Source organism: Leptosomus discolor, chromosome 6 (genome assembly GCF_034619465.1).
Source record: "Leptosomus discolor isolate bLepDis1 chromosome 6, bLepDis1.hap2, whole genome shotgun sequence".
Lineage (NCBI taxonomy): Eukaryota > Metazoa > Chordata > Aves > Leptosomiformes > Leptosomidae > Leptosomus > Leptosomus discolor.
Window position 1 is genome coordinate 14965946 of NC_141396.1, and position 27865 is coordinate 14993810.

General features: G+C 48.1%; 1 protein-coding gene across 1 annotated transcript; it reads left to right on the forward strand.

Moving 5' to 3' along the window:
* Positions 1–744: 744 nt before the first annotated feature.
* On the forward strand, positions 745–27529 carry ARL3 (ARF like GTPase 3). Its single transcript, XM_086466435.1, has 6 exons — positions 745–823; positions 10519–10662; positions 11805–11921; positions 16445–16495; positions 18458–18643; positions 27248–27529. The coding sequence occupies exons 1-6, from the start codon at positions 821–823 to the stop codon at positions 27293–27295; spliced, it is 549 nt and encodes a 182-aa protein (XP_086322561.1). The 5' UTR covers positions 745–820; the 3' UTR covers positions 27296–27529.
* The last annotated feature ends 336 nt before the right edge of the window (positions 27530–27865 follow it).

Here is a 27865-nt window from a genome sequence, read left to right on the forward strand (position 1 = left end):
CCGCACCCTCCCAGGGCACCGCACCGCACCGCACTGCACAGCCCCGCCAATAACTAACGGCACCCCCTGGGGCACCACGCTGCACGCTCCCCGGGCACTGCACTGCACTGCACGTCCTCCCTCACACGGACGGCACGCCTCTGCAACGCCGCCCTGCTCTCCCCCGCACCACCACACTGCATCCCCTGTGGCACGGCGTGGCACGGCACGGCACGGCACGACACGGCACGGCACTGCACTGCACTGCACGTCCTCCCTCACACGGACGGCACGCCTCTGCAACGCCGCCCTGCTCTCCCCCGCACCACTACACTGCATCCCCTGTGGCACGGCGTGGCACGGCGTGGCACGGCACGGCACGGCACGGCACGGCCCTGCGCTCCCCGTGGTGCTACACCGCCCGGCCCCCTTGGCACCGCACGTCACGACAGCGTACGTCACGGCACTGCACACCGCCGCCCCGCGCGCCGCGGCGCGGTCCCACGTGGCCCTACCTGCAGTCCCCAGACCCTTCGCGCGCCGTCTCCCGCCCACGTGGCCCCCGCTTGCCCCCGGGCTCCGACGCGTGGCCGCTCTCAGCCAATCACGGAGGCCCGAGAGGCCGCGCCCATCTCCACCCCCCCCGTCCCCAGTAGGGTAGTCACTTGTGCGCATGCGCCGCTTCATGGGGCGGGGCTAGCCGTGGGCCGTGGCGCCGGGCTCCGCCCTTCCCGCCGCCGTCGTCACGTTCCGTACGTACGGCGGGAAGCGCTGACGCTCTACGTAGCGGCGGCGTGTGTGTGACGCAGTTGCCCATGGTAACCCCGGAGCCGCGCAGAGGATGGTGAGTGGGGCGGGGGGCCCGCGGCGGGCGGCGGGGGGAGGACGGCCGGGACGGGGCACCCGCCGGGACGCGGGGATGGAGCCCGGGGGGGGCCTGGGCCCGGCGGGCAGCAGGGGGCCGGCGGCGCCCACCTGAGGGGCCTGGCAGGCCTGAGGCCGGCGGCGCCCACCGCGGGGTAGTGGGGGCCGGAGACACTCACCCGGGGGTCTGGCGGGGCTCGGGCCATGGGCCAGCGTGTCCGGCCGGGGTCCACGGCTGGCCCTTTGGCGGGCCTGGGACCGTAAGGGCTGGCGACACCCACTTGGGGAGTCTGGCAGATCTGGGATCACCGGTACCGGGGGTGCCCACCCGGGGGGACTGTGGGGGCCTGGGGCACCGGGGATCTGGTAGGGCAGGGGCATCCAGTCAGGCATGGGGGCCTGGGTCTGTGAGGGTTGGGGGCAACCAGCTGAAGGGATGCTGCTAGGGCTGGGGACAGCATAAATTTAGGGCCTCTGTCTGTGGGAGACCATGGCTAGGCTACTGGCAGCAACTGGAGACTATTGGGGAACCCAGAACAGGAGTTGAGTTGGGTCCTGGCAGAGGCTGGGAGGTTTTTGAGGATGCTATGGAGGGGCCTTTGTTGGGATGGGGTCAGCCTGCTTGGAGTTGATTCAGTCAAGGTGTGGAAGGTGTGATGGAGGGTTGGGTGCTTGGGAGGGCTGGAGAGCAGGACAGCAGTGGCCCGCTTGGCCTGAGGAGGGAAAGAGCAATGGAGGAGCCTGGTGAGGATGGAGGACAATGTTCAGGGATCAACTGTGGAGTCTGGGAGCATCTGTGACTGTGAAGGGACACTGGGCAATGCGGCCAAGGTGAGAGGGGGCCGCCTTGGGGCTTGGATCCTGGGTGCAGGAGCTGAGGAAGCTGTAGGAGAGCTTGCTGAGGTGGAAGGGCCAGTTGTTGGTAAACAGTTTTAGAAGGGGCGTTCAGTCATGGTTGAGAGAGCCTGGATGAAGGGGCTGGGTGTTCAGGGGTGGACAGGATGGAGGCGCAGTGCTTGGTGGCTGAGAGAAACCTGCCATTTGGGTGGGATGAACCGTCTGGTGAGTCACGGGAAAACCCAGTCAACAGTGGCTGGTGAGGATAGTTTGCTGGGATATTGTGTGCTCTGGGGTTTTCTGCCGGGGCTGGGGAGATGAGAGACAGTCTGGGCTGAAAAGAAGAGATAAGAATACATCTTGGGAAGAGCTGGAAGTGCAGTTTTGATGCTGATGAGAGAAAGAGAGGACCCAGGGAGGACAGAAGTGCTCAAGGGGAGAATTGAATTGTTTGAGAGGGAGCAGTGTGGACTGAAGGGAGCAACTGGGGTCTTGGCTGCAGTGAAGAATCTAGTTAAGAGAGCAATGCTGGGAGATGGGTGGAGTGGTGAGAGTGTAGTGTAGTCTGAATTGAGGTTGAGGTAAGGTTGGATGATGGACTGGGGTGTTGGAAACAACTTCAGTTTAGATGCCGGAGTAGTTAGGGTGAGCCAAGTGGGATTCTGGCAGACACCAGCAAGGACTGGAAAGAGTGGTTGTGGCTGCCGGGTGAGGGGTGGTAAAAGAGAGCTGTGGTAGGTGGGGGAGCTACTGCTGAGGATGCAGCATGTGCAGAGAGCACGGGCAGAAGCTAATAGCAAGGGGGAAAGAGCGAAGCTGTGTTTTGTCCAGGAGCCCTCTGGACACAAGCTGGATTCGTGCAAGTGGACAGCACAGGAGGAGGTGTAAGCAAGAGAAGCAAGAGCAGCAAAGGCAGATCCTCATCTTCACCGGGTTAATGCTGGCTGTGTCCCCACCTGCTGGGCCACAGAGAAGGAGACTGAGATAAAGTCTGTGGTATCTGCTCTATTTTAGATTGGTTGATGATGGAGCATGTCAAACCAGACACCGAAGCCATCACAGGACAGACATCTGCTGTAAAGATGAGGGCAGCTGCCTCCAGCAGTGCAGTGCTTTGTGGGACACATTTGGCCTGCAGCTGCTGCTGGCCAAATCTGTTCTTCTGCCTTGTGATGTCCCGATAAGCTAGTGTAGTCTGGGATCTGGCTGCTGTTATCTGAGTGCTTTGTGTGTGGAGAGGGTGGACTGGGTGTTTTCCAGTGTTCGTGTTATTTGATACAACATTTTACTGCCTCTTTGTCTATTTTCCATTTCTGGGAGTTGTTTTTTGAATTGCAGCCTCTCAGGCAGGGTGGGTGGCACTTTGGGGTGCCTGGTGGACTGGCTGGGCTGAGCAGAGGACTACAGAGCTCTGTACTGTCTGTCCAGATTCTCAACTTTCACTAAACCAGAATAATCCTTAGTGGTAGAAACTGAAACACCAGCAAATATATCCCAAGCAGCTATGGCAGCCTGGGGGTGTGGGTCAGCAGTCAGAAATGATCCAGACATTTTGATGTAACAACTTACTGCTTGTCATCTGAGCTGTGGTAGCTGCCTGTGAGCATGTTTCTGGCAGGTCATGGTTGCATTGGGAAGTGCCTACGCTCCCTTCAACGACTGCTTGCTCCAACTCCAGTGATACAAGGGTTAATGCTGAGGTTTAAATTATTTCAGTGTTCATCCAAGTGAGTAAGTACAGAGGGGAAGTGTCTCCTTCTGCAGAGCATACCAGCATTTCTCACAGCTGTGGGGCAGGGGTGGTGGAAGGTCATAGGTGGAGCACAGAGGGAAAGATGAGCCATAAAACTGCATAGCCTGAGGGATGTGTAGGCTGCAGTCTTTGGTGCCGTTAAGCAGCATCTGTGGTGGGCGCAGCAAGGGCTCAGGGAGGCTGCTACATGAAAGGATACGCTGCTTTCCAAAGTTCAGGAAATGCTGTGTGAAGCAGAGCTTGTGGCTTCCTCGTCACTGTAATAACAACCTTTACTGAGTGAGATGGTATGTTATTGATAGATGGTGGGGCCAGAGGATGGCCGGTGTTTTTCTAAAACCGTTGATTGAAGATGATGTCGTCGTGTCAAAACCAGCATTGTCAAAGCATAGCCCTATTTTACAGTTGAGGAAACTGAGTCCTGGAGCATCTAGCTAACGCTAGGCAGATCTGGTGGAGAGGATGAAATGCCAGCATAGCTAAATCAAGCATCTTCCTCCAGGTCTTGAGCTTATGTTTCTAGCAAAACCAGCATCTATCTGTTGCCTGCTGTAGGTGTACCTAGTACCCAGAATTTCTTTCTGTTGTCCCTCATTGTTTGGCACTAAGGCTCTGTTTAAAATGGCCCCATTAAAAAAAAAAAAAAAAAAAAGTTTTCAAGAGCTTTAATAGTACCTCACTGCTTTAGTTTCCCCATACAGTTCCATGTCATGTTTTTGGTTTATTTTACTGATTGCTGAGAGGTTGATAGGAGGAACTAACTGCAGATAGGACAATAGACCAGCAACTGGTCAAGACTTTCAAGTTCTGAAACCAGATGAAGACTGCTGACGTTGTCCAGTGCCGGGCATCAGCTCTTCTCTGCACAGGGCAAAACGCTTCCTTCGAACTTGCTAAAACCAGAGGAGTTTGATTATAATTGCAAAAGGCAAATTCATGCTGGTATTGGTTAGTACACCAAACCAGAAAGTGCTGTGCGATCTCTTTGACAGAAAACTAGTAGGTTTGAGCTCGAAAAACTCTGTAGGTGACTCGACTCCATTAAATGTTGTATTTCAATGCAGGAAAGAAAGTCTGCGTTGAATGACACCATATGGTGGAGACATGCAGCAAGCAAATGATTTTTTGGGAGCTTTGCCAGAATAAGAAGTATTGAATAAACTGTGCTCAATAGATTAATTTACTTCGGTTGTATTTTGAAAAAGACTGGGTGATTTTATGACCATTAGTGACATTTGCAGTTCTGCAGCCGAAGATAAAGGTAATCAAACGTCATTCTTCAGGGCACCAGCTAATCAGTGCAGTTGTCAGAAGGACTCCCCTCCTCCAGCTCTGTGTGCACAGGATTGCACCCGGAACAACAAATGTAGCCTCAAATATCCACTGCTGAAGGCAGGATATTTGGCTCAGCTGAGCCCCTCGTCCTTCCCTGTGTCGTTCGGATATTCTGAAACCATCACATGCACCCTCTGACTTACTCTTTAAAAATACTGAACTGCTACCATGTTGCTTAATTAAAAGTAAATTGTGGGCCAGAGCTGCACTAGGTGCTGTGCAGGCAGAACACTGAGATGTTCCCTGTGCCAAGAAAATACAGTCTGAGGTGAGAGATAACCAAGTGATATGAGTAAGGAGAGTCCAAGACAGGTTTGAACTTGGCATATTCGCTGCCTAAACCTCATGAAGGATTGTAGGTGTGGCAGAGAAGGAATTAGCAGGAGAATCATGGGGTGGTTTTATGGATATTTTGTGAAGCTTCTCCCACGGTTGTAGGAAGGGCACAAAGGTTTGACAATAGCGCTCGGGAGTGCTGGGGCTGGCATCACAAGCCGCGGGGAGACAGGAGCTGTCACCTCCATGGCAAATGTGCTTGGCTGGGAAGGGCCTTGAGGGTGAAGACAAGTGACTTGTGGTTGCAGCAGTGGAGAAGAGAACATCCATGCAGGGGTGTAGAGATCGGGGAGATGTGGTCACGGCAGCAGGCTGAGGTGCTGAGCTTTGTGGCTGTATTGCATCTCGGCGAATTGATTTGATTCTAGCTAAATATCCACATCTAGTAGATAAGCAATTGCTGGTGACTGAGGGTGGTTTTATTTTAAATTCATTATCTGAGCTTTGTGGCTAATAAAGTTAAACAGAATACATTTACTTCTCTTTCCTAATAGGAATCAACTGTGCTCTGCAGCAGCTTGTGGGCCATGCTTTATCCATGCCCTGTGTATCCAGCCCTCAGTATAAGGGGAAATTGTTTTTTCCATTATGGCTTTATATTGTCAATCTGATACAATATTTAAACAGATTATCTCAATGCTCTGTTTGTCCCAAACCAATTTTTTCTTTGGCCTATAAAGTGAATCTTCCTTTCAGCGGCTTCTGTGGTACAGGATGTAGTTACATGCATCAACTAGTTCAAAAGACTCATATACAGCATGGATTTAAAGCTGAATAAACCCACAAAACCCTTAGCTAGGACTATAAATGTCACTGTATTTTTATATATGTCTGTATTTTTTTTTTTTAAGAGAATAGAATTACTGCATGCAGCTATAACTGAAAGTCCTTTGATAATTCAGTGGGTATTTTAAACCTAGCAATGATATACTTTCATAAAACCACACGTCCCTGTTTTCTGAAGGATGCTAATAAGGTGGTTAGCTTTGCTTTCATGCTCGATGTGTTTATGAGTGCTCTTGCCCATTTAGTTGCATCTCTGAATTTAATGCCCCACTCTGATTTCATAGTAATTGTCAGGAGTATTTTTTTTTTTTTTTTTCGTTTTTGTATGTCCCCACTCACTGTCTGGAAAATGCTGTCTCCTCATTGCTGACCCCATCAGTCTGTCTCCTCATGGTGCTGGTAAAGAAAACCGTCTCCGCCAAGGACAAAGATGTTTTTAAACAAGCCAATCTGATATAAAACGTAGTTTGCTTAACCCAGAGGTGACCAAGAAGCGGTTGCTGGCTGACTGTGCCCAGCCTTGAGTTGCTCTGTATGGCTGCCCTTCTCCAAAGGCTGCACACGCTGCCACACTGTGCTGTTCATTATCTGAGCAGCATCTGCAGTTCCCTTCTCTGTTACAGATGCCGCAGTCTGCTTAGTTTTGTGCAAATGACACGCTGCCCTTATACTCCTGTGAGTCGTCTCTGCAGCTCCTCAGCTAGCTAACATCTCCACCATCCTGCTTGAGCCTTGTCCTGCTCGTCACCCTGGACGTCCCAGTGAGCGAGTACCACTGGCCTGGCTGCCATGCAGGCATCCTAGGCGTCCTCCCTCCTCGCTGCAGGTTCGAGATGTTTGTTAGCTCTCCCACCTCGAAGGCCTGCTCCTCTCCTGTTGCTTCTGAGCATCCTCTTTGCGCCAAATTTTCCCATTTCATGGCTTTCTACCTGACATCTCGTATCAATAACAAGGAGTTGCTTTCTGACTCTCATCAGCTCAAGTTAGTTTCAGTGTTGTGTTTGTGAGCAGGGAAGTGCTCGTCTGTCAGCGTGTGTGCAGTAAGGGCTGCTTGTCCCACATAGAAGTGGCATGCAGCAGGGAACTCGGCTGAGTTATTTTTTCCAGTCTGCTAAGCTGTCAGGAAGTGCTTTCTGTCTTCCTAGCCAGTGTGCTCATAAGACCAATTAAAAAAAAAATGTAAAAGTTAGAAACCCATCTGTGCATGGCTTTCCTTAATCTTAAATCTTCACTAACTAGAGGGAGAATGCTAGGTGCAAGTTTTAAATAATATTTACAAAATAGTAACAATCATAGTAAGGAATGCTATTATTTGGCTCTTGATTTACGTTGTGTATACAGACCATGTAACCTATGCTGGCAGCTACTGAAATAAAGTCCACTTCTCTATGTTGGCTTGCTTGTCTTCCAGCCTTTTAAATCAGCTTACTTTATACCTTAGAGAATACTTTTATTTCTATATATATCCTCTCTTCTATTGGCTACCCCAGATAATCCTGTGATCAGCCATGCAGCAGTGTCACTTGAGTAGAATATGGAACGATGCTGATCGTTTTCTCATAGGCTGTCATACTAGCCCAGAAATAGCATCCGTCTACAATGGGAGAAGCTCTATTAACATTTACAACTGTTCCTCTTCCCGACCCCTGAGAATTGCTCCGTGGTAGATAAGCAATACTTTGTAATACACTTCTTTGCGCTCAGTATTTTAGAGTTGAGTTCTGAAATATAAAGGCTCCTAATCCTGATCTGCTCGGGGATACACTGCTCTGCTTTTAGCAAGTGGTGCTGTGAATAGGATTAGCATTTCAACAGCTTCTTTTTTTAACTGTGAGCAATAAACTAAAATAATAGGGCCTGATTCAGAGCTCTCTGAAGTCGACAGTAGTGCTTTGGCTAGTGCGTGTGTTGGCTTTGGGTCAGGCCCCTAAGAATGGGAATTCAGTGTTTCCTTGGAAAGGAGGGAGAATGTGTGAATTTTAGAGTTCCTGCTCCTGTGGGGTCTGTCCGCACGGAGCTGAAATCCATGGATTTACAAGCCAACAAACACAACTGTAAATTTGACTGCAGGTGAAAAGAAAATGTGTTGCTAGTCATGCGGTTAAAACTTGTGATTTTTTTTAATGATGTCAAGGGCATTTAAGACATGCATGTAAACAAGTAAACATTAGAGGTATTTCTATCGCTTTCCTCTTCTCTTCCCTTAGACATGTGGAAGTACAGACCATCGTTGGGACTGGGCTCTGTGGCTGGGGAGATGAGCTGTGGGTTGGGGAGGGCTTGCAGCGACTGGCTGCACTGAACACAGCCCTTCAAATTCATTAGCTACGGGCCCATGGGTGAGAGCCAGCTGTGAGCATCTGGCCCTCAGGGCTCAGCACGTGATGTTACAGGCCTGTACCGCTTCGACTAAAAGTAGTTTGGGGATTTACTGTGCCTGCACCATGCAGGCATGGCACCCTCTACCAAGCAGAGCCCATTCCTGATTAACAGCTCTTGAGTGGGGCCTGGATTCCCAGTTTTTTACCAGCCTGTTTATGAAATAGGTGATACCCTGAGTCTGCTTATTGGGCTCTAAGGCTGCAGCGTTGCTGATCCTTGCACGAGCTTTGAATTTCTGAAACCTCAGCTTTTCACAGTGCTTTTTAAAAGCACAGCAACAGTGGCAATCCTGCAACTTTCTACAGATATCCTTCAAACCCAGTTTTACTAAGTTCCTTCTCTTCTCCCTGTTTCTTACACATCATGTGTGTATTTTGAGCTGTGTCTAGTAATTAAAGAGAAAACCAATAAATTACTTGCAAATTGAAATGCTTAGAGGGTGGATCGAATCTCACGTGTATTTCACAGAATCACACAGAATGTTAGGGGTTGGAAGGGACCTCAAAAGATCATCTAGTCCAACCCCCCTGTCAGAGCAGGACCACCTGGAGTAGGTCACACAGCAACGCGTCCAGGCGGGTTTTGAAAGTCTCCAGAGAAGGAGACTCCACCACCTCATTTGTATCTCGGTGTGTTTTCATCCTGCATTATTGAAAGCTTTGGCGTTGTGACCTGTAGCGCCGTGTCCTTTCCAAAGAGCTCCCCACCTCGGAGCAGTGCGAGGATAAGTCAAAAGCGGCAGTTTCCAAATGGCTGAGGTGGGGCTCTCCAGCAGTCAGCAGAAGGGCACCGCTACACATGGGGGACACATTGCAGCGGTGACAGTTGTACCGCGTCCTGCAGCTCTTTATCTTGAGGACAGGTTTCTGATTGCTGTGATCTGGAGGGGATCGGGAGCAACCTTCACGGCTCAAATAGTCCTTGGCTTCCAGCAGGAATATTTAGAGGGTGTAGTTCCTCATAGCAACAAAGCACTTCATGACATTTAACTGATTCACCCTTGCAGGTCAACAAGAAGCATTGTCTCCATTTTGCAAATGGGAGGGCAAAAAAGCTTGAGGAACAGGCGCCTGTGGGCCCAGGTTTGCGCTGGTGGCACAAACTTTGTTCCCGGCTCTGGGTTTTAGTGGGCTTCAATGTGGGAAATGTCTGGGAGAGATTGAGCAGGAGTCCTGAGGGCTCCAGAAAGGGCTGTAGGTGTACTCCTCTCCCGGATTTGCTCAGGCAAATTAGTTGCAAGAGCATCTGTGTCCCCAGGCTGGTTCTCAGTGTGGTGTGTACCGCTAGGGCTCCGAGGAGCAGTCCCTGCCAAGCAGGGGGGTGCAGAGCAGCACTGCAACATGTCCAGGGACACTGAGGCAGTTGTGGACTCGCAGCCTGCTCCTGTGCCCTCTGCTGCAACTGCCCCTCTCCTGTGGGAGAGGCAGTGAGAGGCAGGTGGAAGTGGGGTGATTTGTGTCTCTTTGTTATGTGCCAGGATCCAGAATATTTTTCCAGCCATTTTAGAGAGGTGCAGGTCTCTGAGCGGTGGTGCTGACAAAAGCTTGGGTGTGCTGCTGTAACATGTGCCGTTGTAAATGAGCTGACCTGCATATTCTGTTTCCTAATCCTGAGTGATACTGTCAGCTCAGAGAGCTGAGCCTGGCTAATGACTGAAATCCACTGTGCTTTTCTTAGCAAGCATGTGTGGTGATCTGAGATAGTTAAGTGCTACATCCTGAGCATCAGAACTGCACGTGCCCCATGGGTCCAGCATGTTTTAGACAGATAAACGGGGTTTGAGATGATCAGGGAGTTACTATGAAAAGAACTGATGTCAGGTGCATAGTAACCTGCAGTTAACTAGGAGGGAGATTAAATTAATGGGGTTTTCCCTCTGATAAAGATAATGAAGAGCTTGCAAGGACTTGGTTTGCAGCTCCTACACATGGTATGCGTAGGCACTGTCTTCCTGGCACAGGGAGTGCCAAACAGCTGTGTGACAAGAGCAATGCAGCCAGTGGTGCATCCCACTGAGCAACATTTGTGCTGTCTGAGACCTCGTCAGTACTCTCTGAGATGAAGGAAAATAGGGGTGAGGGGGAGGAGAAGAGGAGGAAATGGGAATAGGGACTGCAGGAAGGGGTTCAAGGTGTCGTGGGATCTGCTGCTGTACAGAACCCATTTCAAGGGAGGAGGGCATGGCATGGTGATAGAAGAGAGTCGAGGGGGGGGAATAACAGCTATGATCTCTTTTGTGGATTTAGGGTTTACTGTCAATCCTGCGTAAACTGAAAAGCGCCCCAGACCAGGAGGTGAGAATCCTCCTCTTGGGACTGGATAATGCAGGCAAGACCACACTCCTGAAACAGCTGGCATCTGAGGACATCAGCCATATCACGCCGACACAGGTGAGGAGGGCCTTTCCCTGCCCAAGGCAGTTCTTGTGGTCCCACCTGCCTTATTATACAAAGTGCTAATGATTGAGCAGAGTATTTCAGTAAAAGGGGGAGCAACCGGAGCCTGCCGCACCATTAAGTTTGTGTGTTTTCTGCATAAGAGGAGGCTCCCTGAAGGAGCCAGAGAGCGTCAGGCCAGATCTGTATGTAGTGCAAAAGTGGATGAGTGCCGTGGAGTTCTGCAGAAGGCTTTTGGGTCATGGTAGAGTTGCATGGATGAGGCTTTGTTCCTGTTGTCCTTGCCAAACAGGGGACATGTACAGGGAATGCAGCACTGGGCAAGCCCCTGTCTCCTTGCATGTTTCACCCACCCAGCTCCAAGGGTCCTGCTTATTCCAGTACTCCCTCTCTGATGCCTTTGGTCCCCTTTCTTTGAGCCTCCGGGTTGGGGAGAGGGATGTCTCCCATCTGAAGCACTGCAGCATCGCTCCTGTGTTGACCAGAGGAGGTTGCTAGAGAGCTATGGGAGATGCTTCCCCCCCACCCTGTAGCTGCCTCCCAAAGCTCTCGGCCCGACACCCCAATTCCAAGCCCCAGTCCCCTGGGTGGTGTTGCAGCACGTTGGTAGCCCACGCCACATCCTGTTTTTCTACTTGAATGCCCTTTCAATTGGTGCTCTAATTGATGAAATGGACCCTTCAGACGTGCAGCTGTTGCTTTTTTAAGCTTGGCATTAGCTGTGTCGTGTCGAATTGAGCTGAGACCTCTGGCTTCGTGTTAGCTGGGACTCTCTACTCAGCTTTCACAAGCTCAATCCTGCTTCTCACAGCGCCCTTGTTTTCTCCTTATCTGAAACTCTCCCACCTCTTCCTGCACCCACCCTGCTGAGCCCTCCTAGGGTACTAACTGCATCATATGTCTCCGTAGCCATGACAGCATCAACCCTTGACCCAAGAACACTGGCAAACTGATGGTTTGGTGGCTGTGTTTGCTTTCGCCAGTGCCCCTCCCACAGCCGATCATCTTTGTGGCTGCCCAGCCCGTCTCATTGCATGTTGCAGGCATGGGATATATAAGGTGTTAATGTCTGCCTGTGTATGTGATCCAGCCATTCAGGTTTATGCTCTATGTGGGTTTGTTTCTGCTCTTTCCAGGGTTTTAACATCAAAAGTGTACAGTCTCAAGGCTTCAAGCTAAATGTATGGGACATAGGCGGACAGAGGAAGATCAGGCCATACTGGAGGAACTATTTTGAAAACACTGATATCCTTGTGAGTATTGGCTGCAGTTGAATGCTGTGTTCATGCAATGGCTTTCCAAGGTCTCAGCCAGGAATTCGGGAACAAGTAATGTAATGTCCCAGTCCTCAGCAACACCATTGCCATTGTAACAGGAGTTATTCTGAGCAAAATGGCAAGATTGGTTGGGTGCAGTAAGAAAAATACAGTGATGTTTGGAGAAATCGTTCAGTTTACTTTCACAGGATGGTGCTGGTTATAGCCAGTTTCTTTCCTCTCATCTCAGTCTCCTTCAAATGAAAGAACATTAATAACTTGTAGTTTGCCCATCTATAGCCCCTTTCACTGGGTACTCTGGAGGCCTGTCGTGGTTATTACTGACTTAAGCCTCATGTGTAGAGGTAGGTCAATATCGTGCCTTTGTTTTCTAGTTGGGGAAACTGAGGCACACCAGAATTAAATGCTAAGTCTGGCATCAGATAGGAAAGCTTCCGGCTAAGGGGCACAGAGAGACCCCTTGTCTTTTCCTTTGTTCCTTTAATCATAAGACCGTCCTGTAATGTTTTTGACATCTTAGCTACAATTACCTTACAATTAGCTACAGATGACTACAATTATATTTACAATGCAGGGCCTTTTTGTTTCCATGCCAGAGCACGTTACCTTGGGACCTCCAAGTGCTGTCCTGACTAGTTTCAAAGAGCACCTCTAACATGCAGCCATGTGTGCCAGGAAGAAGGCAGGCCAGGGGCTCCACGCCTCTCCCCACCCCAAGCACTGTTGCCTGTGAGAGCAGAGAAAAGGCAAGGTCTGCAGGACTCCCATGGGAAAGCGGGAAGCTCTCTCGGAAAGACGCCTTTCCTCCCTCCTGTCACACACAGATACTCACTAACGTGTCAGGAGCTTCAGTACACTTCCACAAAAGGATCGGAGCAACTAGGAATAGGACCCTCTGCTCCAAGTCTCACATCAGGGTCCTGAAGAGCCTCGCTGCACCTGCAGGTTTAGAAAGCATTGTCCAAATGAAGCTGTTATTTACATGGGACTAATAAACCTTCAGTGATCTCTTGGTTTTCAGCCTTAATTTGGAATCTAATGTTTGAGGGCAGCCACCACAACATAAAGCCAGTTGGTTGCTTTTGCAAAGAGTAATGGTGAGATCTCCCTAGGGGAAAGATCTGGGTTTGAGAAACTAGCAGGACGTACTTTGCGTGCTCCTCTGTGGCCATCAGGAAGGGGGACATGGCGTGGCTGTGAGATGATTGTGCCTGTTGAGTCCAAGCTCTGCAGCTGTGTGTGGTGGAGAGGCAGTAGGTGTGCAGATCAAAGTCAGCTCTGCAAAGCAGCAGCAGGGGATCTTTGCCTGCTGTGGCAGGTGCTCAGGCTGCAGAGACTGTGCAACCACAAAACAGTATCTGGAAGACTCCGCTGGCAAAGGCAATGAGCTATGTTGGCCTGTGGGCTTCCACTCTTCCCAGTGTGTGCTGCATGGGAGGTGCAGAAATAAAGGTGAATTTGAAGACTGAAGGAGATGAAAGCAGTTGTTTTCCCTGCCCTCCTCCCTCCCCAGTTAAAACAATGTACAGAGAAAACCTCTCTTTTCATATGAGTAAGAAAATGGGTAGATAGAAGCAGAATCAGTTTAGGGAAAGCAGTGGTGTGAATTCAGAGGGAATAATTGGTGTGTGCATGGACCTGAGCTCCCCTGCCTGCACTCTGTGCTGACACCCAGACCCAGACTGGGAGCTGTTGACCTGTTAATGCAGTGCTTTGCTATGTCCATGCACACCAAAACTAGGATCAAGTATATGCTGGTGACTGGCTGTCTTCTGCCAGCCCTTACCCTCATTTTAGCCAGTAATTTTACCCTCTGACAAACCTGGTGCAGGTTGTGCACCTGTACCCTGAGCTGACTTATCCCTCATGTTATTTCTTCATCCAGTCCCACCACTTGCAATTTCTGTCCAACCCACTTACTCCAGGTTTTGTTTTGTCACGTTGCTCAAAGGAGACACCCAACTTTACAGGAATTTCTTTCTCAAGCTCCCTTTCTCCAACATGGTGTATTCAATGGCTGTTCAAACTGGCAAACTGTGCTACCAAGCACCACAGTCAGAAACACTCTTGTGTGGCCCTGGCCGTAGAAGGAAGGTGGAGATGAGATATACTACAGTTCCCAGGACCCCCTGCTTCTGTCTTCTCCTAAGCTATATTGCACAAAGCAAAAAGGACCCTCTAAAGAGTATTAAAAAGCAGGAAGTGATTGCAAATTCAAATCCATGCAGGTGCCTTTGAATGAGAGCTTGGTCTTGCATCACACACCTGTGATATTTGGAAGCTTAACCCAGGCAAATAAGGTGTGGATATCTGGCTGATTGCGTATTCAGACAGGCACCTGCAGCTATTTGGCACAGTGCTTTCTGGTTTGGAAGTAGGCACTCCGTGCATACTTTACCTTCTCTGTGCTCTGCTTTTGTGGCTGTTGCCCTGAGCGCTGTTGTCTCTGATTCTCATCTTGCAAAATAGCTCCCTAGCAAGGAGCGGAGCAGTGCAGGAGAAAGCCTGGCTGGGATTCAGAGCTCTTCGTTGCCAGTTAGAGAAGCACTGTAGTATGGGAGGTGCCACCTTTCATTTGAGAAGTAGCACTTGACTATCGCATTCATGTGTTGCTAAGCTTCCCCCGAGGTGTCCCGAAGGACAACAGATGACAGTCCAGTTTCACCCCAGAGCCCAACTGCCAGCCCTGCAGCTTCTTCCTTTCTTTTGGTCTGTGTTTCCTACCCCAAATGGCATGCACAGGGGTGGATGCTTGGGAGGGGCAGAGAGGACAGGCGTAGCTGATACAGTATTGGTGCACCTGCTTGGGATCACATTGTGGGGAGAGGCTGTGTGTCACGCTGTGCCCACAGGCCTTTCCCCATCACGTGGCGCCGAGTGCCTGTGCTGCTGACGTGTCCCCATGCAGCTGTGTCCAGCCCTGCTGTGTGTGTCCCCCAGCCTCTGTCAGTGCGCATCAGCCCAGCCCCGGGAGGACTGCAGACCCCAAGTGATCAGCAGAGAGGTCTGCGAGGTTGCTGGGTTACCTCCTCAGGCCTGGTATACTGATTCTCCTGCTGCGTGTTTGGTCCCGTTTCAAACAACTCTAACTCTGCTCGTTAAGGGAGTGCCTACAGTTTAATAGATATTGCTGCTAGAGATCTTCCCTCCCCCTACTATTTGGTCAAAATTATCCTGGAAGCGTGGAGTCTTATGCTGAGACTGCCTGCAAGGATGCCATTTATCTTGATGGCGGGGTGCTGTGCTCATCTATTCCCTGAAAACCAGGCTGACACTTGCTCCCTGTAAGCCACCAAAGAGCATGCAGATGACATGCTAGCGGCTTCAATCACTGCTGATGGGGAGTGGCAGGGACTGGAAGCAAAATGCTCAGTGTTTGTCACCAGCTCTGTCCCTATCTGCTGTCCCAGTGCCCTTCTCCTTCAAAAAGCTTCCCATACCAAGTAATGAAAAAGGGATACCAAGCTATTCTTACCTGAGTCTTATACTGGGGTTCCTCGTTTCTTTAGATGTAGCTTGATGCTTATGTGCTCTGAACTGCAATAGCATTGCTAGGGGGAAGGAGGGTGGCTGGATTTACTAATTCCATATTTAGGAGGACCTTCCAGGAGCCTTTTAGCCTGTGAAGATGTAGAGCTGCCTTCACTGAGAAGGCTTGTTTGCATTTACAGAAAGAAGTCGACATGTGCAGCACATGCTGTGCTGCTTGGAGAGGGTGGAGACTCCCTCCCAAGGCAGGGAGCCTCTGGGCCGGGGTATCCACCCTTCTCCATACCAGGGGACAGGTGTCTGGTTGGGACCTCCCCGTGGACTGTGAGATGTAGTGCCCAGCCCTGAGAGGGTGGCAGGAATCTGCTGTCAGTCTTCCTGAGCCAGCTGCTCCCTGTCTTCTCCGTTATCCTGGTGGACAAGCTGGCAGCTGGAGATGGAGTCTCGCAGGCTGGATCCAGCCCTCCTCCCCAACCACTTACTCCAGGAGTTTGCAGCAGGATCGCCTGATGGAAAGAACTCAGTGTCTCCAATATATTCATCTGTCCCCTGAGTGTGTGCCTTGGTGGCTTATGGAGGTGATGCGTCCTGCTAGAGGGCAGCATGGCATAGTCACACCAGTGCAGTGCTCATACACTGTTGGCTAGGGTGAAAGACCAGGTCTGGCTCCCCAGGTTTTGCCCTCCTGTGCTTAGCTTCAGCCTGTAAGCCAGTCATTGGAAAAGATACCAGGCAGTCCTCCTCTTCGGATCATAGATGCTGTGGTGAAAGCATCCCTGGTACTGCCCCCAGCTCCTTTCTGATCCTACCCACGTGGCTCTCCGCCCCACCAGCTTTAAAAGAGGTGGTTCCTCTCCCTTCAGAACATCATGAAGTTTTGTCAACATTTGCTGTAAATAACACCAGGGATCTTTGTGCCCAAAAGCATTATTATTAGGCTCAGCTTCACCATGATGCTGTGGAAAAGTGTCTTCTGGGAAGAGTAACTTTTCCTCTCATTTCTTTTTCAGATCTATGTCATTGACAGTGCAGATCGGAAGAGGTTTGAAGAAACAGGTCAGGTAAGTTACTTATGCCCAGCTTCCTTTGAAGTAATTCAGTGCTTCTGAGTGCCCCTTGCTCAGAAAAGTTAGGAAGATGATTTTGTTGTTTATGAGGGAAATTTGCATTTCAAGAGAGACTTGCCTTTCAACATCAATGCAGATTATTTTGGTAGATGTGAAACAATGAAAATAGGTAGCCTAATTCCGTTTAAATAGAACTGTTTTCATTAAAGTTATACAATAATAGCAAATGGGGCCCAATACTGAAAGCAAAAACTTCTCTAAGTCCTTTAAACCTTGCCAAACCAAGACCCTAAGGAATCCTATTTTCTTATTTACAAAGTTGAAATGGAAATCATATTGACTTGATTGTCTTTTGGATGTAATTGAAAAAAAAAAAAACCTAAGAACTTTGCAAGTAGGACTGGCCAGAAAATAAGATTTCCGTTTTGCGAAGTTTTGATGTTTTGTAACATTTTGTGTTTTAGGATGGAACAAAAATAGGACTTTTGTACTTTCTTTTGTAAAATTCAGGAAGCAACAGTGTCCCAAAATAGCTAGCAACAGATTTACCCCCCAGAAATGCGAGATTTAGCGCAAAGCCCTCTGTTCTGTCTTACTTGAAGGAGGCACTTGATCTTTCGCCTCTCAAGTATCACGGACACACCCTAACAGCAGAACTGTTGGTTGTTCTAGGGATGGAGAGAATCTTTCCCTTGTTGGAGCTATTTCATTTTATATCAGTAATTAAATATTCATTGGACAAAAGAGAGGAAGAGGAAGCAGAAGCTTAGAGCACTTGCCCGAGTTAGGCAGAGTCAGCCTGGACCCCTCATATTTCCACGAACACTTTTGGTTTCAATAAATCAGCCGCGTGAGATGAAAGATCTATTTTGTTGAGAAATTCCCAGCCAACTCTGTTTATAACTCCATTCTCTCATCCTGGTTTCCAAACCAAACATTGCTTTTGGGGGGATGGAGTCAGATTTCCGCTGCAGTTTAGCATCTCCCCAACTGCACTCATTTAATCCAAAAGTTTCCAGCCAGTGGATGAAAGATATTAGAACAGTATCTGAGAGCATGAGACCTTTCCAGCCAAATAAGGAGCCCACAAAAATCTCATGACCTCATCTGTCTGCAAGGCCAGCGGTCCTTACAGGTTCTAGTTCTGCTGGATTTGTTGTATGTTCACACAGGGAAGTGACTTGAGAGCGTGTTCTTATTTCACATGAGGCCATTGCACAACCCTAGACATGAAGTATTTCAGCCATTGTTGACCCACTGTAGATTCAGATTTGAGCTATTAAAAGAATCTCTTTGAGTCACTCAGTTTTGAATGAACAAACCCATTTCTCAAGATGCCACCCAATGTGTGTTGTGCATATGGAGCCAAAATCCAGCTAGTAAAGCTGATCTAGCTTGTCTTCAGCTAGCCAATGCCTTCAAAAGCATCATCACTTTCTTGTGGGAGGGAGATTTCCATTTCTGGGGAAAAAAAAAGTCCTCCACTCAGACTGCAGTGTATAAAACTTGGAACAAAGCCCTGAAACTCATTATTAGCAAAGATACCAGGGCTGGTGTCAGCGGCTGCTCAGGTACAAATGCCAGTCAGGCAATAACTTAAGACAGATTTCACATACGGCCATTTTACATGTTTTTTGCTGTTTCATCAATTTTGGTCTCCTGGGAGCACGGACTGGTAAAACACAGTGTTGTAGCCTTTAAGGCAACTGCTAATTTCAGACCAAGATGAAGGTTTTTGTAACCTGTAATTGGAAGAAATAGCTTTTGAACCTTGGGCAGAGATGATTGTATACATTTTTGCTCTCTTATAATAAGATCTAGGTTTCACTGGAACACACTCTTCCAGCGTTTGCCCTAAATATATTTCTAATTAGAGACAACCACTGGTGGTTGAAGGTTTTCTTCCATTCCCTCTCTCCATCTTCCCCCCACCCCGCTCCCTTGTAAATGATATAGGAGCTGGCTGAGCTTTTGGACGAAGAAAAGCTTAGTGGAGTCCCCGTGCTCATATTCGCTAACAAGCAGGATTTGCTGACGGCTGCCCCTGCTTCGGAGATTGCCGAGGGACTGAACCTGCACACAATCCGGGACAGAGTCTGGCAGATCCAGTCTTGTTCAGCTCTTTCAGGAGAGGGAGTACAGGTGAGGCTCTGGAGAAGGCTTGCTGTGCCAGCCGGCCATCTGTAAGAGATTGTTGTCTGTTGATCTGCAGGGTGCGGCTGGACTGGCTGCCTCAGGAAGGAGGGTCAGCACAGCCAAACCCTTGCAGCGCAGAACGCGGGGGGCGCGTGTCTCGTGGCATGTGCAAAGGGAAGGGGGAGCTGTGGGCCCTCAGGATCTCTCCATCCCCAGGAAAGGAGAGAGCAATCGCTTCCCCACCCAGGACCCCTTGGCTGGGCCAAATGAAGGCACTGATTTATTTTAAAGAGACCGCTGTCAGGTTAATGATTTTCACAAAACAAATCGTCTTCTACTATTAACCCCTTTGACTGTTACAAGTGTGCACTTGAGAAATCTGATTTACCTTCCCTGCTAATGTCGTTTGGCGTATTGCTCAACCCAGGCGCCAGAGAGAAACCAGTCGATTTTTCTGATCCAGAGAAACTTGCGCAAGAGTTGCACAGGGGGCAAGGACCTTTTCTAATGGCAGCATGTGGGGCAGCAAAAACCCACCGAGGGGGATGAGCTGTGTTCCTGTGCTAAACTGTAATAGCTATGTCTTGGGCACCTGCGCTGTAGCCAGTTCCTGCAGGATAGTAGCTCTTTATAATGTAAATGGGACCTAGGTTTATTTCACTCTTAGGCTTTTCTGAATTAACGAAATATTTGCAGTGCTTGCAATCCGAGCAGTCAGGAGTGCTCCCCTTCACTGATATTTAAAGAAACAGAATGGTGAAGACATTTATCTTCATTGCAGTTCCAGTAAAACCTTGTTTGCAGATGCTACAGAGCTGTTTAGGATGGTCAGATCTCAAGCTGAGTATGAAGAGTCACAGAAGAAGCCCGCAACACTGAGTGGGCAGTAGAATGGCAGATGAAATTCAGTGTTGACAAGTGCAAAATAATGCATACGAGGAACAACAATCCTAACTATACACATACGATGATGGACTCAAAATTAGCTGCCAGTACTCAGAAGTAGATAGTTGGGAACAGCAGCTTAGTGCTTATCAAAGGCCAGAGAGGAAAATCAAATGCTAGAGAATTACCAGAAAGCAAACAAGAAATATCCCAGAAAACATTTCTTTTGTAGCAGAATAAAGGCGTGGTGGGCCCATACCTTGAACAGGACATTTAACTTCTGCCTCTGCACCATCTAAAAAGATTTTGATAGTAGGACAATCATGTAGTCCAACAAAAAAATAGGTTGAAGGGTCTTCAGGAGATCTTTAGACCAACTTCATGTTTAAAGCAAGGATAACTGGAGATTATCCAAGGAAGTCTAGAGGAGGTTGATGAGGGCCTTGTCCAATCAACTTATAAATACCTCCAGGCATGGAGATTCCATAGCCTTTCTAGGTAACCTCTTCTAGCACTTAACTACCCTCATCAGAAAAAATATCTGCTCAGAATTAGGAGAGATTTACAAATCCTCTATCGAGAATGATCACTAGCACAGAGTGGCATCTGTACACAGGGATAATAAATAAATTAGGACTTGCAGCTTGGAAGAGAGAAAACAGAGAGTGGGAACATCTTCAGGTTTTATAAAATAAGGTATAAAAGTGTCAGATAGACTATATGCTATTTTTCACATTGCTAGAGGAAGGGCATACCTAATGAAATAATCAGACAACAGCTTAAAAGAAATAAAAATAAGTTCTTCTTTGTGAGTTGCATAATTAAATTACAGCTCTCATTGGCATAGGATGTTGTAGCGGCCAAAAGTATCAGTCAGTTCAGTAAAATACTAAGTGAATTTCTGAAGAAGAGGTCTGCAAGCAATCACTGACCACTGAGATCTGGAGGCAGCTTTTGAATGAGGAACAGCTTGGGCCATGGACTGGGAGGGAAGAACAGAGCAAGGGACATCTCGTTCCTACATTTTCTTTCCCTTGGCATCCAGAAGGGGGATGCTGGCCTGGATGGATCATTTTACAGTAGTTCTTCAGATTTAAAGTTTTTAACCTGATGTTTACACCAAAACGAAGTCGACGGTGTCCTCCAAAGGGCCTTTATTTAGTTAACTAAGATACAAATTCAGCTATGTTGCAGCCAGTGTTGTGAAAAGCTTCAACCCTAATCTTTATTTTGAAGTGGTGGTGGTAGAAGAAAATGCAGTCCACAATGGCAGTGTATATTCAAGTCCAAAGAAATGTGATCGAGAAAGTGAGGCTGCAGTTCACAGGGTTGCATGCAGGCATAGGTCATCTTCTTCCCTCCTCCAGGCCCTCCTCTGGTTTATGGAAGTTCAAGTGAGCTCTCCAGCTGCAAAGGGACAGTAAAGTGGCAGATGAAATTCAGGGACATATGTTGGATGCGGAACAACTATGAGCTTTGAAAAATCCCTCCTTCTCGAGCTGATCTGTGGGCTCTCTGGAGTGGCCTGCACGCTTCTTCATTGATAGCGCCTTCTTACCGAGCCTTCTCCTTGAAGTGCAGTGCATCCCAGTACGTTCGATAAAGAGAAATACACAGCCCAGTACCCTCTACTGGGGAAATGAAATCTGCTTCTGCATTCACTTCCAGAAAACAGAAGACAAGCTAAATAAAAGTATTTGCAGGCCTATGTATTTTGTTCGTTGTGCTTATCTAGACAAATTAATTTAGATGCAGGCCAGATAACGTCCCGCTTTGTTGTCCGCAATCTCATTGCCCTAAATACTGCAGCTTATTCCGTAAATGATTATTGCAGAAAGGTCAGGGAAGTCTCAAACTCTCTACAGCTTATAGAAAATTTTGTTTTCTGCCATAACTCCAAGCCCTGTCAAATCAGACAGCAAGAATGCCAAGCTCTCCTTTTCCTTGGAAATTCATTGAACAAAATGGTTTGGGAGTTGGCTTTTAAACTAAAACTGGATCAGCCCAGGAAGAAACATCATCTTCAGCCCTGGGTCTCTACAGAGAGGTCAACATGCTCAAAATTCAGGGGAATCAAGGAAGAACTTGTTTATAGAGTGAGATTAAGAAAGGTCCTTCTGAGGATTGTGCTACACAATATCGCTACCAGTGGCTCAGAATGGGAGCTCTCTGTGTGTAGTTAAATCTCAGGTCACTGCTTTAAGGACTATTTTGAGAAATGACAATGAGTGACAGCAAAATAAATGAAGACGTGGAAGCATCAGGTATTCAGAATGAAAGCCAAAGAGCGAGCACGCTAACCGTCGCTGCTGATGGAATATATTAGCTAGAGTAAAATTGGAGGCATTTGCTGATGGATTTTGCAAGGAAGAGCGGTGGCATATCTGGTGCTGAGTACATGCAGGAACAGAGTTCATAGGAGAAGATTTTTGTGATAGCTTGAAGGAAGAGCAATGAGCAAAGATAAATAATGCCAATACATGAAGGAGAAATAGTTTGAAGGTCATTTAATTAGTTTAGCTGCTAGCACCATGGTGTATAGAATTGGGTAGTTAAGACTGGGGATTTCAAGGTTAATGAGATTAGATTATGGTTAATAGAATGATATAAATTTAGAGAATTTAACTATTATTTGAAATGGGTTATTTAATAAAACTGTTAATTAAGGAGGAAATCCATATTGTCATCTTCTCTTCTAAAATTACCATTGGGGACTCTGGAAAAGGGGCCCAACAATGTCCTCTCAGAAGAGAGGTGACTGGGTTAACTGGAAGCCCCATGTAGTATCCTCTGGATGCCAGCTGGTAGCCCGTTATGCCAGCTGAAGACTTCATTACCTCCTGACTGTAACTGTGGGCAGCACTTGTTAATCAGACTTCATGGTGCCATTGAGGGAGGAGTGGCATCCCTCGTGCTTGGAGGCTTTTTCAAGCAAAATGTCTGCTTGGGTCTGATTTTATCCTTCAGCCCTAGTTAGGAAAGCAGGAAAACCTTTTCTCCATGCCTCTGGGCTCTGCCTCTGGAGCAGAGTCCTGCACCAGCTTACATCAAGACTCTCTAACAGGGTACAGCAAGCGAGGGAGGCGATCACCAATGTCAGCAGAGAAACATACGGCAAGTGTTGCCTCACAACAACTCTCTGATGCCCCGTGGGCTCTCTTGGGGTTCTCTTTTGTGAGCAGATCTCCAATGGTAGTCCTTGGCGTGCAAAAGCTATGTACGTTCCACTCTGGCCTGCCGGGATGGGGTGAAAGCAGGCAGGACTCCTCTGCTTCGCATCCTGCCCTCTTGCTGGAGGTGTAATTTAGGGGCCAGGGTGTGTGTTAAACATGGCTCAAGGCTTTGGGCCGGTCTGTGCTCTGCAGCTTCTTTCTTGTCTGAAGCAAGAGTCTCTGATCAAGGCAGCTGAAGCTCAGCCTGCCCCGAGGAATCCTCTTCCAGAACGGTGGTGGAGCATATTGTGTCTGGAGTCTCCCAAGCCTAATAGCCCCCTGGAGACCATTAAAAGCCAGTGGAACTGAGAGTAGCCACTAAACTTCTCTAATTTATGCCAGGGCTGGTCTGGCCCAAAGGACTGTGGGAAAGGCTGAGCCGCCTTCCCCTCCCTGGCTGTTTCAACCCAGTTGAGAATGAAGCCCAAGACCTAAGTTACGCTGATGCTGCGATTCTGCACTTTCATAAGGCCAAGATTCAGAGCAGGGCCCCCCCGACAGTGAGCTGGAGCTAGGTTTTGTCTTACAGACGTCTTAGCCCGGGCAAGCTAGATGGGGATCTCCCACATCTTCACAAGGTTCAGGGGCTACTTGTAAATGTGATTTAAAACCAGTTTTGATGACTGCAGCTCTCCTGGGGCAGGCAGAGCTGGTGCCTGTTGAGGAAAAGCAACCATGTTTCCAGATTACAGGGTAAAGTCTTGTGGTTTTTAAGCAGGGTAAGGAGGGAGTCTACAGCACTGCATCAGGGATACAAGGTCTCAGAGGACAAAAGCAAAGCTTGCACCCAGGCAACAAAACAATGGATAATGTACTTGCGGGAGCCTATAAAAGCCAGCCTGTATGATGACTGTAGGTGCAAGGAAATGGCAGATAATGAAGGCACAGTCCTAGCTGTGCAGAGGGAGAAGAAAGTGACAGTTAAAATAGTGCATACCAAAAATGCTAGAGATGGAGAATTTTGCACTTGCCTGACCCAATTTGTTATGGCAGACAGAGGATTACATGGAAGGATTAAGCTTTGCTGTCCTTAAGGTCACATTAAGGGTCACAAGTTTGTGGCCTTGCCTGATCCCTGGCTTGCAGGGGAGCAAAAATCGGGAGGCTTTTTACGGGGTGGAAAGGACTTGTTCGCTGTGTTTGAAGTCAGATTACTTCACTCCCATAACTGCAAAGCTGATAATGCAGAGAATAAGCAAGCAGTGGGCTAATCTCAAGCAGGACTTTTTATTTCTCCCGGGGAAGGCTTTACCAGTCCTTTCCCAAAGGGCGTCAGAGTACAACTCCCTTGGCACAATAGCAGATGTGACTGCAGCAAGGCGGGGCTGTGCCAAGCAGCATTTCTCTGTAAGGAGCGTTATCCTCTTCCCTGGGGTTCTCTCTCTTTGCTTTGGTAAAGTTTACTAGCTGCTCGTTGAGGAGCTAGGAGAGGCAAAGCTGAAAGATCTGAAATCTTTCCCTGGCTAAGTTTTCCCAGGGTTGACTTGAGGCTGGAATACTAATATTGTATCCAGCTCCATCCTCAGAGTATCTGCCGATGTCTCTGTGTCTCAACAAAGCGGCCCAAGGACATCTATCAAGATCTAAATGTTACTGTAGGGATTGTACTTTCGGCACAGAGCCATCTCTTAAGCATGCAGATAGAGGGGCAGAGCGTGTAGGGACAAAGGATGGCAACAGTTGACTCCTTGCGGACATGACTCTTTCAAGCACTGTTTCCTCCTTCCCCTGTGCCTTCCCCATAGCAGCTCTTTGTGTTTGTAGCAGTTTCACTGGGTTTCTCTATCTTACCAACCCTCTGTCCTGCTTCAAGCCTTGGGTAGAAAAACTGCAAGCATACCTTTTAGCTTGTTTTGCCTTCCATTGCATGGGCTATTCTCCAGAGCATTTGGGCACACTGCAGAACACGTCCCCCGAGAAACTTGCAACAGACTACGGATGTAGATGCGGCGTGGCTGAAGATGAGGAAAGTGTCTTACACAGATCTCTTTGATACAACACACGCAGAGCTGAGCATGTTCATTTTCCCTTTGTCACTGTCAGGCAGGGAGATATTTACAATTAAATGTGATTTTTCCTGTCAATTAACTCATGCCAGAAGAGAGTTTTTTAAATCTATTCCTGCTTTAGAAGTTCAGTGACCTACTTATGTATTTCAAGGCTGCTTGGAGTTCACCTTTCCTCTTGCATTTTGCTATGTCATTCTTTTGCCCTCGTTATATGCTTGATGCAGCCAGGCTCCCAGCCATGGTAAATCCCATCATAAACTCTGCTTTATGACCCTCACTGCGCTGGTGCTGAAACGGTCTGTCTGTCCCCTTCCCGAGCTCCCGAGTGGCAGCGGGCAGAGTTTTAATCACTGTGAATTCAGGTTGTGGTCAGATTAGGTAGAAGATAGGATGCGTGTTTGTTGTTTTGCAGTGATGTATTGTTTCTGGGATTACTGTGCTGAATAGCAGAGGGTGTCAGCTGATATTTATTACTTTAAGCTGTCTCAGCTGTTCTGGTTCAGCAAATAAACCTACATTCAAAATGAATGAGGAGCTCTGCTTGCCTTGTATGCCATGATGTGTGCAAATGTGATTATTGCTTCCGAGGCAGGGGAAGCTGAAATCATTGTGGGAGCATTTTTAGTTATTTATTTATTTTTACTCTTTGCAGGCAATCATGCAGATTTCTAAAGCACACAATCAAGCCAAAGGCTTGACACCTCTCCTCCTAGCCCCATTGTTAAGCCCTGGCATTCCTCGTGCTGGGAATCGCTCGCTCCTTCTCTCTCTAAAGTGATAAGCTTTAAACCACGCTATTGATTGCTTAAGGCATTACATGTTTTACACCTAGGTTATCAGTGTTATTGAAAGGGGAAGACACAAAGCTACTGGGCCTTAAAATGAATCTACCTCTCGTCTTTTCCCATTTGCTCTGAGGATTTCAGACAATTTGTTTTACACTGATCTCTGCTGTGGAGATAAATAAATGAAACTGGAGACATCAGCCCTCCCCAAGGTTAGAGTTAGAAGCGTTATTAGTGTAGGGCCTCATGTGCACCCCACCACAAGCTGGGCTCGCTTATTCTTTATTTAATGCAGCAACAAGGGCTGATTTCAGAAGTTGCTGCTCCCCTTCAGATAAGAAGTGTCACATAGCGCAGCTATCAAGGTGAATTGGTATTTTCAAGAGAGAATCTCTCTGCTTCTGATTAAGCCCTGAGGACTCCCTCTCTTCTCTCTTAACTCTTCAGCTCCCCTCCAACGTGGCCACCACCTTTGTGTCTGAGGGGCAACATGGACGCATGGCAGTGGGTCTCGGCTCACCCCGAGGGCCTGCCGTGGTGTGCCTTGGCCATCTGTCCTTGGGGCGGCTGAGGGCCTTGGCAGCCGTTTGGCAGTTTGGGGACAAGGGCATAGGAAGCCAGCGACGCTGCTACCACGGGGCTAGCAGTGATGCTGGACCAAAGGCTCTGGTCTTTCTTAGGGTCTAACTATCATTTTAATGATCCAGAAATGACCATTGAACATAATACAGCGAAGTCCCCCCCTCCAGAACTCCAAGGTGACGTTTGCCCAATTTCCAAGCAAAAAGTTGTGCCATTTGCCTGTCATCCCCGAAACCCTACCTGCCTGCTTTCTGCCCTGAGCCTCCCTGTTGGCAGAGATACCTCGTAGGCAGGGTAGGGGTAGTGGATTTGATGGGACACAAATATGAGGAGATGGTGCATCTTGTGCTCCACTGTGCGTGTCTCACAACAGATAAGTGACAGCAGCAGATAAAATGTCGCTTTGCCCTTCAATAGCATATCCCATTCTGGGATCTCAGCAATAAACTTACGACTCGGGTACTCACAGCACAAGCATTACCTATCTGCTTGCAGTGGTCAGAGATGTCATGCTCACATTTTTTTCAGAAATACTCTTAAAATCAGCCTCTTAAAACATGACCACATCGCCTCTTACTGAAGCTGTGTGGGACCCCTGAGAGCCCATTATCTGTCGGGGCCCTGAGGAACAGGGAACAGGGTCCAGATCCAGTTATAGCAGTGTCTTTCACAGATCTGGATTTCAAGGCTTGCAGCTGACCAGAGAATTAGAACCATATTCTTAACAGGGAGCTGACTGTGTAGCAAACAGCTCCCTAAAATCCCTGCTCTCAAAGGTAAGGTGACTTGCCCAAGGTTACACAAATCATCTGTAGCTGAAGCTGGAACTGAGCCTTCATCTGCCACTGATGCACCTTGACTGCAAAGTGAGCCTTCCTCAAAGGACCTACACGTAGCGACATGATGAGACGATGATACTTTTTATGGTTAGGTGAAAGATTTAATGACCTCTGTGTGACAACATCTACCGAGCAAGAAAGCACTTGTTTTTTTTAACCCACAGTGGGTTTGGGTGCAGAGGGCAGGCGGGGGATGGATGAGGAGGCAGAACATGGTGCTTGCAGAATGGTGGTTGGGTGGGGTTGGGGGATTGCCTTTGCTTTTGCTTGACTAACGTATACCTTTCTCTGATTGAAGGACGGCATGAATTGGGTGTGCAAAAATGTCAATGCTAAGAAGAAATAAAGCATTCTGAGCTGCATGGAAATGGAGGAGCGGTGGGAGCAGAATTCTAGCCTGAAAACACTAATTTGCTGCTTTCTGACCAAATGTTTTTCCATCTGTGCACAGCTACAGCTGTTAAAAGAAAAAAAAAAAAAGAGAGAGGAAAAAAAGGGAACAACATCGGTTAAAAAACCTACTGCTGGATTTGGAACTTGACCTGCTCTTTAGTGTCGGTTTTTATCCCAATAAAGGAATTATATATTTCCTCCCTATGCATAAATAGTATTAAATGTCTGATTAGCAAGCAAGTTTGTAAGCAGAAGCAAGACTGTGATTCAGTGTGGAGCAGAGGGAGTGGTGAGTTACTGTAGTTGCTTAGATGCATAGGACCTGCCCTGTATGTGCGGGTTTGTGGTTGCTGAGGACACGCTCAGGTGTCAGTCGCAGCTTCCCCTCAGTGACAGATAAAATGCGGTTGTGTTACCAATTGTGGGTAGTTTCTTAAAATAAAGCTGCTAAGGAGTCATTTGTGTAATGAGGGTAGAAGACTTCCACATATTCCTGTAGCCATAAAAGAGGAGTTTGATCATA